Here is a 16,086-nt window from a genome sequence, read left to right as displayed (position 1 = left end):
TGCTAGTTTGAGGGTGGGGTCATTTTAATGATTGTTTATTGTTTTTTATGGCTTTTCTGTTGTTTGGTATTTTGCTGCCCAATAAGCTAAATGCATGCTGAAATCCATGGTAGTACATCTCTCTCCTTCAGCTGTGCTCGTTTTGTTAAAATGGAACACTGAGGGGTGCAGGACAGTTATCAAAAATTGGGAGAAATCCCAGTCTCCTTCACCTGGCTCAGTCACAAGCCGAGAATGGGGAGTTGCGTTCTTGAACTCAAATGGGTCTTTGTGATAGCGTGATCTAGCTTCAGCCTTGACTGCCAAACAATAAGGAGAAAAGAAAACGGAAATTAATCCTTAGTGAAATTTTAATTGCAAAAGTTCCAAACCAATTTTAATGTTGAATAGAATCATCGATTTGGATTAAAATGGAGGTTTCTCCCTCATGGCTGAATTGCAGGTATATTTATTTCTATTCTTATACCCAGATGACTTCCTGAAATTCTTTTTGCTGCATTTTTGTCATCAACGTCAGAAGGGATAATATCTGTGAAAATTCAGAAGACCATCTCCTTCTGCAATAATTTCCAGAAATATACAGGATCCCCCTCCCTTCTCCCCCAAAATACACACACAAAACCCAGCTGAGCGGCAGGATCAGATCCCTTATATCCTGAAAAATACTGAAAGAAATCCTACAGAATAATTATTCTATTCAAATCCTTCTCCCTCAGTGTTATCTTGCTATTCATCTCAGGCCACTGGCTTGGCCAGCTTGCTGGGTGATCAGAATGCCTAACTTAAATGTCATGGGTTTGTCACTTCTTAGAAGAAATGATATGTAGGACTAGGGTGTAGCTCAGTGCTTGCGAGCATGCACAAGGCCCTGGGTTCAATCCCAATACTGCAAAAACAAACAGAGAGTCATGTGTAGTATTTTGCATCATGAGTAAAAAGTATGTGTGTGTTTTCAGGCTATGAATGTTACATGACTAAAATTGAAGGTAAGGATGAGGGCAAAATTGCTAGGATAGACATCTATCAGGGTTCTTTCTAGTTCTTGTGGGCTTGTCAAACTTTACCCTAAGAAAAATCATGAAAGTCACAGTAACATGGTCCTTCTGCAATTCACCATAAACAAAATTCTCAGGACAAACTTCTTTCACATGACTTCCCAATTTGCACGGGGAAGGCTGGGCTAGTTAGGGCTCAAATGTGGTCAATGAGAGCAATCCCTGGATTAGAGCATGGAATACTTTCAGAGGATTGTTTCTTGTCCTGTAATTGTAGACCATCAGACTCCTTGCTGCCTATCATATGGAGGGGACTGGTGAGAAGGTATGTGAGTTCCCTTAAGCAGTGATGGAGAAACAACAACATATATCAGATAAATAACCCATACTGCGAGTTGGCATTGGTGTTGTTGAGAAGGAGCTCTTGGCTGCAGTTTCAGGATGAATTCCACACTGGGAATATGACATGAGCATCAGTGAGGTTGAGCAGCTAAGCATGGCTGGGATAAGGAAAGTCAGAGCCAAAGTCTTTGCCAAGAAGGGGAGGGGGAAGCCCAATATCAGAGCTTAATACCAGGGATATATTTCAAATGAGTGTTTCTGGTCTGACAATCTTGGAGTATCATATATCACCAAGAACACACTGCACCATTATCAATAAAATTAATCCATGAAGGTATTTTTTGAAAAGTTCACAACAGATACTAATACACAGAAATAAAAAGATAAAGGATGCTGTGCCTCAAAAGTGACTCCAACGATCAACATCTCAAACATATAAAACTCTAAATGCACAAATTTTTATATACATTATCCAGCAGGATAACTTCACAACCTATAGCTGAAAAATAGGAAAAAACCAGGTTGAGGTTTATAAAAGGAATCTGTCATTACATAAAATGAGAATGAAAAAGGATTTCCAAGTGGCCCATCTTGCACTAATAGGGGCAGGGAACACCCGCCCCATGGTGGGCTGATGGGGGAAGGGAAGGGGGGCTTGTTGGTGCTTTTTCATTTCTGGCTTTTGTGGAGCTAATAGGAAAATGGGGAGGGAGACTTTAAGGAACAATGGGTTATGTAGAAGTTAATCACAGGGTATATTTCTGGCACTATTCACTGCCTTGGAAACCTGAATTGTGTAAGTTTGAGTCCATCAACACAGAGTAATGAAAGAACTCAGCTCCTACATGGGAGAGGGAGAAAAATGCCATATAAATATATTAACAGAATCCACATGACCTGGAATGTGAAATTCCCTATAGAAATACCATGCACTGAATGGATCCTCTAGAATCAAATTACAAGATGTACCTACCCATGGCACCCACACGACCCCCACCCCAATTTCAAACTATAAGCCACATCAGATCTTGGTAGGAGTCAAACATTTACCAAAGATCCTGGTAGGAGTCAAACATTCACCAAAGCACCCTATATCTAGAATCTTGGTTTTTATATCTTCACTGGAATTGCTATAATCACTTGCCCAATACTGTCCTGCTCAGTATTGGGTAGAAAATTCCTTTGAGAGATCTGGTTGCCTTTGGCCTTTTTCTTTCTTTCATTTTTTTTTTTTGAACATACTGTCTCTATTGCCTCAAGGGCAAAGCAAAGTCTCAGTCAAAGATCACTAGGTATTAGCTTCTTAAAGATGAGACACAAGAGATGAACAAGGGAATTCAAAGAGGAAATGCACAATTGAAAGGAGAAATGCAAGCATATTCCTGAAATATTGCAATGGAGCTTGGAGATCTGGAAGGTAGTGGGAGAAAAGAGATAATTTTCTCTTTGAGTCAAACTGGCAGGGAGGGGAGTTATAGAGGCCAACAAAATAACCTTTCCCAATTTCCTTCCCCTCCCCACTCCTGAAACCCATCAGATGAGAAAGGTTTTCGGGCCAGACGTGACCCTGTTTGCAGCACTAGCATGTGCACTACATGTGTGTAAGGGACAATCCTTAGAGGAGGGATGGAACCTGCCAAGTCCCTGGCACTCCCAGCTGCCTTCTCACCTTTGTCACATTCAGGGGTCGGTCACCAAATTGTAGCCTAAAATAGGATTTTGTGCAGTCCACAAGCTAGGTTACATTTTTAAAAGTTAGGGTGAAAAATCTAAGAAGAATTATATTTCCTGTCACACAAAAATTATAGAAAATTCAAATTTTAATGGCTAAAAATAAAATTTTACCTGACCATAACCACCATCATTTGCTTACCTATTGTCCATAACTGCTCTCTCTCTATGACAGAGCTGAGTAGCTGCAATATGAAGCTCGAGACATTAACTAGCTGACCCCTGAGAGGAAACATTTGCTGACCCCCATAGCAAATCTTCTCACATTTTCCTAGCTTCCTCATTTTCCAAAAGGATGGTGCTCTTCCCAACCTGCCAGGGCAGCCGAATGAGCAAGGACAGATACGTGCCATCCATTCCAAGCAAGCAGACTTGGGAAAGTGGGGAATGGCAGAGATCATTTAGTGATTCCAATGCCCCTCCCACTCAGCCTGCCATGAGCCCTACTGGTCCTCACATGTTTGAGGACTTGGGTCAGGTGAGTTCACCTTTTCCTACTTAAGCTAAGTTAGAGTCGTCCACCCCGTACTTTGAGAATCAAGGCAAACCACATCTACCGGGAGCAATTCCTCGAAGCTGTCAGTCCACCCTGCGAGAGCCCCATACAAGACAACAGATTAACCATTAGACTAGAAATGTTGAAAATATACAGCTTCAACCTTTCCCCAGCTAGCTCAGAGCGATATATAGATGATTATTTCAACCGTCAGCTGCCGCATAGATTTAAACCCCTGCACAATAACTCCTGGATTCATCTGCCCCTTGTCAAACTTACACAGCTTTAGTTGGAGGATACATGGTGTGGCAGTTTCACTGTGAATCCAGAATGATCCAGACGGCTGCTGTCTCTTTGTTAACAGGAAGCCAAACTGATGAGTTTGTAATGCATTTCTTATCAAAGGTAGTTTCAGAAAAGAAAATGTGCCCCATCAGTTTGGTTACAATTTCATATAGACCAGATTACGGGCTTAATCAGAGCATCTCTGTTATTTTCTTGAAGAAATAGATAATTCTGCATCCATCCCATTAAAATCATTTCATGCCAATGAATTATGTATTTATGAATTTATAATTATCTAGCCTTGATTTTTCCCCTCCTGCAGTATACTTAATAAAATCATCAGCTGCAGCCTACAAAGCCATGGCGCTTAATAGATACGAACATGCTAATTTATTTTTTTAAGTGAATGCTGATGTTTTTGAGCTGTGCGTCGAAAATGATCATTGTGAATAAAAGGGATTGCAATTTTCAACACACACGTTTAACAAAGACAAAATGGACTGTAGTGGAATTTATGAAGCCTGGAAAGGAATTTTTTGTCCAATATGGCTTATTATCCAATAGATTCGGATCTGCTCTTGGTCAAATCAGGTCCCTGTGCTATGCATCAAGAGAAAATGCCAATAAGATGCCAAACACTGTTGGTGGCACAGGGAAAGGGTTCACCTAAGAGGCTGCAGGCTGCCAGCTTTCTGTTGTCCTTTTTGTTTTCATGCCTACTAAATTCAGTGTTTAACTATTTGCATTAAAACCACTATTTATCATGTCTTCATTTAAAATGATGACATACTGTTCATCATGGATTTTTGAAAATATTTTAAAGACATTGCATGAATCTCTTGATTGCTGAGGTTTGGGAAGACCCCTTAGGCTTGATGACCAAGGCAAATGCCTCACATGACTCTCGGTAGTCCCCTGCCTGGCAGTGGAAGTTTCTTAAGGGCACTTGAGGTGCTGGATCTACCACCCTGCAGAACTAGACAAGGCAAGAATAAAACATGAGTTATTTTTTTGAATCATTTCATGTGTTTGCATGAGATTGTTAGGGAAGGCCCTGGCCACACGTGCATCCTCCTGGATTTACAAACTGTCAGACATCCAAAGGAGTAAAGATCATGCTGCCTTAGGAATCTGAGAGTTGCCACCTGCCCAGGGTGAGAAACAGAAAAGAGAGATGGAGTCAGGTCTCTTGTGAACTTTATTTCATCCCACATCGATTCTCCTGGTTAACACAATACTAGTTTACATTTTCACTCTGGGGCGAAAGATTTTATTTGCTTATATGTTTTGACTCCTATCTGATCTTCTTTCTCTGTTTCTTTCCCCCTCCCCCTAAACAGCTTCAAATACACATGACTGGCAGAAGATGTCAGTCATATTTTCATTTCCATTTTCTCTTTGCTATTTACATCTTTTAATGTTTGCCCCAATGATTCTGTTATGGGAAGACTAGCCTAGAATCTGTGTATGCCTGAAATTGTTTTCTAAACCCTAAGATTTTATACAGATAAGACCATTATTATTATTAACAGCATTATTATTATCAGCTCATCCATAAATACCATATCTGCCATTGAACCAGTTGTGTCAAGAACCCTCTAGAATTCTAATATGTATTCTAGATGGTTGCACTGATACTTTCTCTGAAACTCAGATAAAGGTAAAATGCATGGATTTTAGTGCAACCCAGGTGCCCGATGAAGAATGCTCTGCCAGAACACTTTAGAAACGCAGTATGTTTTTAACCTTGGGAGGTAAGGACCAGACTGGATTGTGATTTTACACTAAACACAGCATTTAGTATATTTCTTTAGGACATAGTCACCTTCTAAAGATGTTCTTGAACTATAAAACCATTATCTATGTTTACTATAATTTATCATCGGACACATCCTGCGCAATATTTTAAAATGCTACTGCATGCTGGGCTCCTCTTTGGTCAGTGCAGTTAGAGAATAAGGTGTGCAGTGCAGCATCAGGAAGGACACTAGGGGAAGTTCTGGTCTCACCCTTTCTGGGATCAAGGCTACACTAGCCTGCAAACCCAGATCCAGAGGCTAGGTCTCCTGGTTGTAACCTTGGTCGTTTACCACTGGCATTCAGCCCAGGAGAACCGTGTGGGGATATGAGCTTCTAAACTCAGGCCACCTGCCCAACTCTGACCCCCTCTATAGCTCTGATCTCAGACAAGTTACTCAACACCCTGATGTCCTAATATCTGCTGCTTTCCTTGATGAACAGATGAAGACACTGAGTTTCAGAGATTCTGCAGGATTCAGTGTGATGGCCGGAGGCTTCAGGTTGACAGAGTAAGGATCAAATACTGCCCATTGGAGGGTTCTGCTTGGCCCCATCCTGTTGGTCCACAGAGCTTTATGTGTGCACCTTTCAGTCTGAATTTTGTTCATAAAAACATGAATTTCTAACAACTTCTATTTAAAAACACTGAGTCCCCGTTCCAGAAAGGTACCTCTCAAGCTTTCTAGCTGGTCATGTGCCCTCTCTGCTGCCTACTGTACCCCCAGATATATGGCTGGCATCCCTTGTTACATTTTGGTCCTTGGCTTCAGTGACACTCAAGGATACTATCCTGAGACAAGGATTTCAAGACATGACCTGTTTCTCACAAACATCAACTCATGTTAAGTAGCAAAAATTCTTGAAGCTGTACTACCAGGTCCAAATCTACATTTTTGGCAAATGATCTAACTTTAGTTTTCTCACCTCTAAAATGAGAATAATTGGAGAACCTACCTCCTGGGTTATTGTGAGAATGGACCAAAACCTGAAGAGCACTTAGGAGAGTTCCTAAGTTCTTATTCAATGTTATCCACCATTACTTCTTGGAGGAGTCCAAGCTCTCTGTTCCGGGGTCTTTCTCTATAAATGCTAGTCTGCTGTCTTTTGATGGCGCTCTATAGAGAAATGGGTTCAGATTCTCTTTCCTGATCCGAGCTGATCTGGTATCCAAGCACTAGAAGGAGGTGGGTGCCTCCTCCCCCACCTAACCCCGGGCCTTGCATTTGACTGTCACTTTTGTCGCATGTTGCCTATGGCCCCAGTGAACAGCTCAGGTCAAATAATTAGGTTTGCCAAGTGTCATAAAAACAAGCAAAGCCAGAAAACATTTAAACAGGCTCAACTGGAGAAGGCTGGAACTGTTCAGGGCAGTAACAAATGAAAATCAGATGGACAGAGAAACCCCACTGTTCCTCCTAAATTACAGGAAATTCGTGCTGCCTGCCTGCAAGGGGCTCTTCCCCTTGAATTTCGGTGGTGGTTGTGCAGGGTGCGGGGGGGGGGGGGTCATGATTTTTACACGTGGTGGAAGGAACAAGGGAATGATGGGCAGGGAGGCAGTGACTCCTTCACTAGGCCTTTCCACGTCTTCCCCTCTTCTCACCACTGTATCCACCCTTGAGGAAACAGGCAGGATCTGCCTCTTCCAGGAAGCCTTCCTACGGGGCTACAATGAGGTAGATATCTGTCTTTCTTTAAAAGTTCCTTGGTGATTCTCATCTCATGCCCTGAAATCTCCTGATTTTTGTTGCATTATTCATTTGTTTTCCATTCCCATGAGCCCTACTCCCCTCAAGTAGAAATAAGCTCCTCTACTGTAGTTGACACATCTCTGAATCTCTCACAGTGAGAGCCCCTGTTTAGATTCCTACTAAACTGGTCTTAGTAGCCAGAGAGGTGGCATTGAGAGGGCAGAAGCACAGCCTTGTGGTCAGAAGTCTGGATTCTAAGCCTGGCTTGGATCAACTCTGTGGCATTGGCAAGGCACTTCCCCTCCTGGGGGATTGGCATTAATTAAATATAAGACCTTTTCGGCTCTGATTTGTCATGATTCTGGGCTAAATGCTGTCTACTGTTTCTTGGCAGATATCACAGGAGCCAGCCATTGACTAAGGACCTCAAAACTATCCAGCCACAAATAATTACCCAGCACTTCCTACCACACTCAGTCCAGAAAAGCTACAGAAGAGGAAAAGCAGGCCAAGGAAAATGTGGTTTGCCTCAGTGGTTCTAAGCCCCCCGCTTCAATTAAAAAGGAACTTCACAGAACAACAACGTTTAAGATCCACCCCAGATCCATTCAACCAAAATACAGGGGGGCATTGCTTTTTCTTTTCCTTTTCTTTGAACTGTTTTTTAAAGATAGATAGTGAGAGAGAACAATTGCATCTAAACCATACACAGTAGCAACCCACAAGTTATATAAACACAACAGTACTAGAATCCAAAGTTAACCAAAGAATGTTGCTTTTCTCTCTGGGGCCAGAACTAAATTCTGACCAACAGGATAAGAAGTTCGTATTCTGTTTTGTTTTTTAATAAGTTGTTCTCAAATGGATGATGTCAAGTGAGGACTGAGGGAAATGCCTTTGATGACAAGGACTAGAGAGTGGGATGTTCCACAAGAAGAAAGACTTGAAACAAGAACAGGATGGCTAGAGGGGTCAGCCTGACTCTTCTGCAGAGCCCCAGAACTGAGTGCAGGCCTAGAGCACTGGGGGCATGTGCATGGCTACAAAATGTGGAGAGGGCATGCTCGCTGGAGGGCACTGCTTGAACAAAGGCAAGTAGGTTGGTAAAAGCTAGGGAAAACAGTAGGAATGTCAGCTTGGCTAAAGCAGGAAAATGTATCTGAGGGTCTAGCTGGGTGGATACAGGGCAGACAGAGAAAGGCTTTGCATTCCAAAGGACAGAATTTGGACAATCTATATTATCTTGAAGTCACTTTTCTTTCCTTCTAAATGCTAAGATTCTAATCACAGGGATGCAGGAGGCTAAGGCAGGAGGATCATGAGTTCAAAGCCAGCGATTTAGAGAGGTCCTAGGTAACTTAGCAAGACCCTGTCTCAAAAATAAAATATTTTTTAAAAAGGGCTGGGGATGTGGCTCAGTGGTTAAGTGCCCCTGGGTTTAATCCTTGGTACCAAAAAAGTAAAGAAAAATAAATACTCAGATTCAAGATGATAGTGGATAGCATTTGTACGTTAGAAAAGTCTATCCAAAACAGCCTTGCTCAGCCTACTTTCTGGCCACTTAAGTCACATGGACTTGAGATCAGATACACATGTAATAATTGCATGGAAATAAAAAGACGAGCCCCTTTGTATGGGTCCAGCTCCCCTGGAAGTCTTATTCTATCCTGGGGAGGTGGATTCAACAGGAAAATCAAGTTATTTAATGCCTCCTAAAAGGGCCCTTTGAAATCCAAGAGGCTGACTCCATGTAGAAAAGTTAGGACAACCTAAGCCTGACATTAGGATCATCTCCTCTCTTCAACTACCAGTCAATCCCATCCCTTCTTGTACAGGGCACTGGAGAGTCATCAGGGCTTGACTTTTTTTTTTTTTTAACATGGAAACTGATTGTCATCCAAATTTTCAAAAAATATTTGTCATCAAAACCAGTGCTTGAAAGTGAATCACTGAGAAGACAAGGTTTCCCCCATCTTCTGCTGCTTGGCTTTGTCTGGTCAATAACACTTTAGGATGTTTTCTGTCAAAACCACATAGATGAATGTACATTATGTGATCCAGATCTCTGACTGACATCCCTACCTCAGTAAACCTAAGAAAAGTTGCAAAAGTTCTAAAAGAAAATTCCTATCAGATTCTCAAAATTAGTGGTTTCAAATAATTAAATTACAAGAAGCATAAAATATATGCACTCAAAGTTCTTTATGGCCTGCTAGGTAGAACTTAATAATGAAGAAAATAAACAAATGAGTCATCCTGGGTTGTATTTTAATTCTTCCCATCCATACCTCAATAAATCCACTGTTTCCAATACAACTCAGTGTTTCCACTCAAACATCCTGCACAAATGGAATAGTGCAGATTTTTTTAAGTTGGTAAAAGGATGTAATTATGTTTTTTAAATAAAATAGTTGAAAATACGTTATGTGTGTAAACAAAAGAATCAAAAAATTGTTTCTTGTATGTTTTTTCTTGGGCTTATTGATGATGCCCATGTTGATGAGCAGATCGGTGTTTTTTGAGAACACCTTCTTTAAAAACAAAACAGAACACAAAACTTCTCAACATGTTGGTCAGAATTTAGTTCTGGCCTCAGAGAGAAAAGCAACATTCTTTGGTTAACTTTGGATTCTAGTAATTTAATAAAAGAGCATCATGCACAATTATTTTTATATAGGATACTATTCTAGTACATCAATCATCTTTCTATAAAAGCCCCCCCCCTTTATCTTGGTTTGAAAGAATGCCCAGGAAATTAATTAATTTGTATAAATAAATAGATTAAACTGGGGAGTTTACACATGACAATAGCCAAACAGTGGAGGTGTCACACCAAACTTAGTGGTGTAAATCTGGTTTTGTGTAGTTACCTTTTCAAACAGTAATATTTATTAAATTATTTGCTCCAAGGGAGCATTCTGCTAAGGAAGTTGGATTTAAAAGAAATTCTGGAAATTGAGAATGGTTGTCTTAATTGAAGTATGGATATTTAGAAGGCAGTTTTAGATATTCATTTTAGAGAAATAAAGGGGAGAATCATCTGAAAGAGGAAAAGCAGAAAGTGGGGAGGGGAGAGAACTGGACCAGGACTCCACCAAGGGAGAGGATTTCATTCATAGAGAAGCAGCGCCACCTGCTGATAAGCCTGTATTCCGGGCCACTCTGTGGTTTGGGAACATCTATCTTGCAATCTGTGCATAAATATACAGCAGTATTTCTCAGCTGCTGTTATACATAAGAATTTTATTACCAGTCGGCAGATTTCTAACACACTGGTTGCAGTTTAATAATCCTCTATTACCTGAAGTATGGGTTATATAAAAAGCTAGAATGTTAATTGTTGACAAACCAATTCTAATATGTAAAGCACTGTAAGTCACCCAGTAAATATCCAAATAAATCAAAAAGGATAGCTCCTTTTGTTCTAACAACGTGTTATTAAACACCACAACTTGATCACTTACATGAAAGTAATGTTTGTGCAATTCTATGTACTAAGAAATCATGAAAAAAAAGGCATTATAATCTTACTGAGGGCTTTCCCCTCATTTATAAATTAGAGGAAAATATTTTGCAAAGAATTTTTCCCTTTCTTTAGAAAGAGTACCTACACCACAATGTCATTTAGGAAATTTGCTCATATAACAAAGCCAGAGTTATAAATAACTCAGATTACATCTATAAAATGTTATATTTTTAAAATGGCAATAGGGAAGCTGTGGAGAATATAAGTCACTGATACACTGAGCAGAGAAACAGTACCTGTCATTTTTCAGAGAAAGATCACACAAACGCGATAGCAAAGGAACAATAAAAAGAAGAAACAGGAATGTGATAGTGTCTCTGATTATATCTGCAAAGGAAACTGTGAAATAAATTAACACCCAAGTACCCACGAAAGGCATAGCGTAGCTTCGTTGCAACCGATTGGTATGCAACAGAGAAGGTTGGTGATTTTGTAAGAACAGAAATGAAGTATAGGCTGTGAAATCTGATGGTGATAACTAACGACCACACTACTTAAAACTCTGATTTGATCCTTAACAGGAAAAAAAAAAACTAAGGATAAAAAAAAAAGAACTCTAAAGGATAGATGAATGCACTAGGGATTGCATTTTTCACTTGGAACAAATAAACCCCAAATGGGATCAAAGGGCCCCAGGAAATGAAAAATGACAGTTCCTATGCTGCTCTGATTTGATCTCAAGCAAAACTACGATGCTGATAACATTGCAGGGCTTAGGAAGAAGGTAGAGGCATTCTTTAGTTGTTCTGTAAAGGAGGTGAGTGCCATGCTCTATTCAGCTGATGGGAAGCCCACTCTAATTTCAAAAAAGTTATTGAGATTTAATCTCTGGCAACAACAGAAATAGCTCATGCAGCAACCAAAAGAGTATCCCTTAAGACATATAGACGCATTTGTATTATTTCCAATAGAAACAGGGGAATCCTTTTACATTCAGTTCCCACATCCAACTGAGCTGGTTAAGGCACCTGAGTGAAGAGAATCAAATGTCACAATCTTCCTTTTAGACAATCTTCCAGAGTGTCTCCAGCTGTCTACACAGGCAACTTGACTAGGAGGGTCAGAAGCTTAGGCAAAAGGCATCTCCTTTCCCTACTTTGCTGACTACCACTGGTTGAGGAGAGACAAGAGGCCAGGAAAAGACCCAGGCAGATGAGAAGGGCTTGGAGGAAACTGTTCAGGGTGTCGAGATTTAAACTGGGGGTTTATTCTGCTAGCCAGGGATTTACTCTCTAGGCAATTGGCTTGGGTCTGAGTGATGAGTAGTGCAAGCCTTGCTATCAGAGAAGTCAGGATAAGTTAAATGTCTGTGGAATCACAGGTGCATAAAAAGAGCCTTTGGAATAAGACAGCAGAGTGAGGTCACCTGGAGCAGCTGAATAACAGGTTTGTCTTGCCTTCCCAATGCACGTCTCTACCCACCAAGACTCCAGGGCCCAATGACCACCATTGCAGGAGTCCAAACACCAAGAGCCTGTCAGAAGAAGCTGTGGAAGAAATGTCTCCTTCAGAAGAAGGAGTGATCAATTCTAAATCAATCCACTGGAGTTGTGGAGGAGTCAAATGAATCGGCTGTTCAGAAGCAAATGGTTTGATCAAGATGGTATAAGGGAACAAGAAAGAATAGTTTTGCTCTTGAGACCCTCTTTTCCTTGGGATATGCCCAGTAGAAGAAAAACATATTCCTGACCGAGTTCACATGCCATTCAGCAAGCATCTGCTGAATTCCCACTGTGTCCTCAGGGGACACTGCCTGAGGTATACTGAGGATTCAAAGACCAATGAAACTTCTTGCACATTGTTGTTGTTTATTTCTTAAAAAGCTCCACATGAAGACTGCTCTACATGGAGTTTACGTGAAATGTCATATACAGCCTTACAGAAGACAGACCCATCAATTCTGACTTCTAACTTCCAAGCAAGGATTGCTAAGCTTTTCTCCTAAAAGTTCAAATGACATGTTTTAGGTAGTCGTGGGCTGTGCTTTCACTGTTGCAACTACTCAACTTTGTTATGCAGTTTCAAAGCAGCCAAGGACGAGAAGCAATGGAGTGAGCCTGACTGTTATAATAAAGCTTTGCTTAGTACAACAGGCCAGATCTGCTCCATGGGCCACAATATGCTGGCCCCTGCTTTAAAGAGCAGGTAAGTTTCAATCAGCTAGAAGAGGTGAGGGTCAGAATCAGGTATAGGATAACATTTTAGTGTTAAGTAACACTAATGTCAGTAATGTCAAGTAACAGTAATGTTAAGTAACACTAATGTCAAGTAACAGTAATAATGAGTTAAACAAGAATGAGAAATTTTTTTTGGACAGTACTTGGCTAAAGGATTCTTATATGGAAAATGCAACTACATAAATTGTTTGAGGCCACACTGCAAAGGGGTTTGAATGCCATGTCAATAACAGAACATTCAAAGCTGTGCTATCATTAAGAGGGGATTGGTTGTCCAAGAAGCCATCAAAATTTTTCCTGTTTTCTCCCCTCTTTAAAATGGGATGGCAATATGATTAGATGGGTGCTTTAAAATAATAAACTTGGAGGTGGGCTGGTGACCGGGAAGACTAATTGGAGGGTCACAGTGGTTGATCAGGAAAGAAAAACTGAGTCCCTGAAATTAACAGTGGCCCTGATGATGCTGAGAGAATGTTTGAAATGTATTCTCAAAAAAAAATGGGGACAATGGCAAAGAAGGGTGAGGGTCCTGGCCCAAGTCCTGGCCCCATACCTACGCTAACCTCACTAACGAAAAACTCAACAAGAAGCAGAATCCAGATACGCATAAAGCAAATGCAGGAAAGGTGTCAGTGAAAGGTCTGACACCAACCGGAGCTCAAAGAAATGAGTTGAGAAAAGATTCTCATCAAGAAAATAAATACAGACAGAATTTGAAAGGAAAAAAATGGCCCCCAGTCTCTTTTCTCCATTTGCTCTCCAGCCTTCCATCGTCCAAGAACACACTGAATTTGCTGAGGATCCTCAGGTCCACTTTAGAGATGGACAGGTCATAAAGGCAGAGTTTCAGGAGGACAAGGAAGGAGGAAACCCAAAGTCACTGTTTTCTAAAGATTCTAGGGCCTAAGAATACTCCAGAAAGCATGGTGAGATCAGAGGTAAGATAGTAAGAAGCATGTTTTCTAATCCATCAAATATGTATTAGACAATCTGGGAGATGGGTGTTCTTGTTTGTTTGTTTTACTATAATTGCACAAGTTATGTTCCAGGAGGCCTGACAATAACAAAACAAAGCAGAATATGACTAAGAAGATTCTTTGGGGAACCGTTAGCAGATACCATTCACATTTGTAGACAGACTACAAATGAACTGGTCTTTGAAACTTTCAAGAGCCGGCAATGTTCTGACTATTGATAGCCTCAAGTCACCAGGACTCAGATAATCACAGGATGGTGGAGGGGCAGGGGGCAATTTTTCTGTCCCAATCTTGAAGAAAAAAAAAAAAACATCTTAAAAGAGGTAAAGCTGGGCTGGAGTTGGGGCTCAGTGGAAGAGCACTTGCCTAGCATGTGTGAGGAGGCACTGGGTTTGAGTCTCAGCACTGCATATAAATAAGCAAATAAAATAAAGGTTCATCATCATCTAAAAAATATTTTAAAAAAGAAAAGAAGTAAAGCTGATAATAAAGGACAAACTGTAAGAATCTTCTGGGCTCTCTATCTCCAGCTCTAGGCCTAGAGGCTGAGAATTCATAACCAGAAGAATAACAATGATATACCACAAGATTTCTCTACTCAAAGAATAATTAATTTTTTTCTGACAAGGTTTACTAGAATGTTAGTAAGTAGACTTCAGCATTTTGGAAGGATTTACACCAGAAAAAATTGAAAAGAAAGGACTTTTAGGTTCTGTTTCAATCAGAAAAATGAGGACAATCAGACTCTCAGAATTTAAAGGGGCCTCAGAGATACCATCTTTCAATTTCCTTATGTTTCACACAAATTTTGCAATGCTTCCTGAGTATCCAAGATGGAAACCAATGCCCTCAGAAGATATTAGTCACCTCTTGGTATTTTTTGAAGACTTATTTCTGTTAAGAGTATGATTCCCTGATCTAGAAATTAAGGAAAATGACTCAATTTTAATTTTATAGTCTGATATACTAAGCTGTTCAAATCTCAGCCATTAACTGTGTGAGCCTCTCTAGCTGTAATTGATGTGTCTTTTTATAAGGTTGTCTGGACAAGACTCTATCATTGGAAAACAAAACTAAACAAAACATTAGCTATGGTTAAAGTGATTGTTCACTAACATTCCCATCAATAACAGGTGAGACTGCAATATTCTCATCTGGCAATCTACACCTCCATTAACTCTATGTTCTTGGTCAAGTTAATTTTTTTCTATTTATCTCACTCATTAATGAAGGGATGATAATAGTAACAATACTAAATCAATGTTCCACATGTGCCAGGCAATCTTGTAAAAATTTTATCCTTGTGACCACTCTGGGATAGGTCATGTTATCATCTCTATTTTACAGATGGGACCCTAAGCAATAGAGGAGCTCTGGGATGACACCTATGTTGCCCAGAAAAAAATGAGATGATGTCAGTGCCTTGAAAAGGGTAGTCTCATACACACCTATGACATGACTCTTACTATAGCCATCAGCACCCATGGAACGTCTACTTGATGAACATATCAAAACATAACCACACCAGGACTTACATCCAAAGTCCCCAGAAAACTTGTGAATCTTAACCCTTGTGTCTTTTTTCCTGCTTTGTGTTTCCAGAGAATCTCAGGCTTTAATTGCCAATAAGATCACTTGGCATACTGCACAATTAGGAGAATGGCTTGGAACCCCCTAATATGGACAGAAGAAAAGACAGAATTTGAAAGGAAAGAAATGCCCCCCCCCATCAAAAGAAAAGAAAAGGAGATGTTGGGTTCCCATCTTCACTTTAGTAGCAGAAACCCATGAGGGAGCAGGCTTCCAGTGATAAACTCCTTGCAAATTTCACATTCATGTCCTAAGACAAGCAGACCCCAGTGACCTGACCCCGTTCATCCCTGTCTGCATTCCTAGCATCTTTCATAGTTGCATTTTAACCTCTTGGCTCTTTTCTGCAGGTCACTGAAACTCCTTTTTCAGTAACACCTGTTTGGGGCTTTGGCTTTGAAGCATCCCTACCGGATGTGTTCCAGGCCATATGTGGAATTGTACTCAGCTGCACTGAAGAAATAACTCGCTTGAAC

The 16,086-nt window shown here is 40.5% G+C and overlaps 1 protein-coding gene across 35 annotated transcripts in view; it reads right to left on the bottom strand.

Moving 5' to 3' along the window:
- Kcnma1 (potassium calcium-activated channel subfamily M alpha 1) overlaps window positions 1–16,086 on the bottom strand; it is a 708,132-nt gene that overhangs the window by 88,656 nt on the left and 603,390 nt on the right. For 3 of the 35 annotated variants that reach the window (XM_005325861.4, XM_078039671.1, XM_078039678.1), the window contains one exon: window positions 213–299. The exons of the other annotated variants lie outside the window; for them this stretch is intronic. In XM_005325861.4, coding sequence (XP_005325918.2) covers window positions 213–299 — 87 coding nt within the window. The remainder of the gene's footprint in view (window positions 1–212; window positions 300–16,086) is intronic. 35 annotated transcript variants of the gene reach the window in all.

This window comes from Ictidomys tridecemlineatus, chromosome 1, assembly GCF_052094955.1.
Source record: "Ictidomys tridecemlineatus isolate mIctTri1 chromosome 1, mIctTri1.hap1, whole genome shotgun sequence".
NCBI classification, from domain to species: domain Eukaryota; kingdom Metazoa; phylum Chordata; class Mammalia; order Rodentia; family Sciuridae; genus Ictidomys; species Ictidomys tridecemlineatus.
This window is presented reverse-complemented; position numbering and strand designations above follow the sequence as displayed.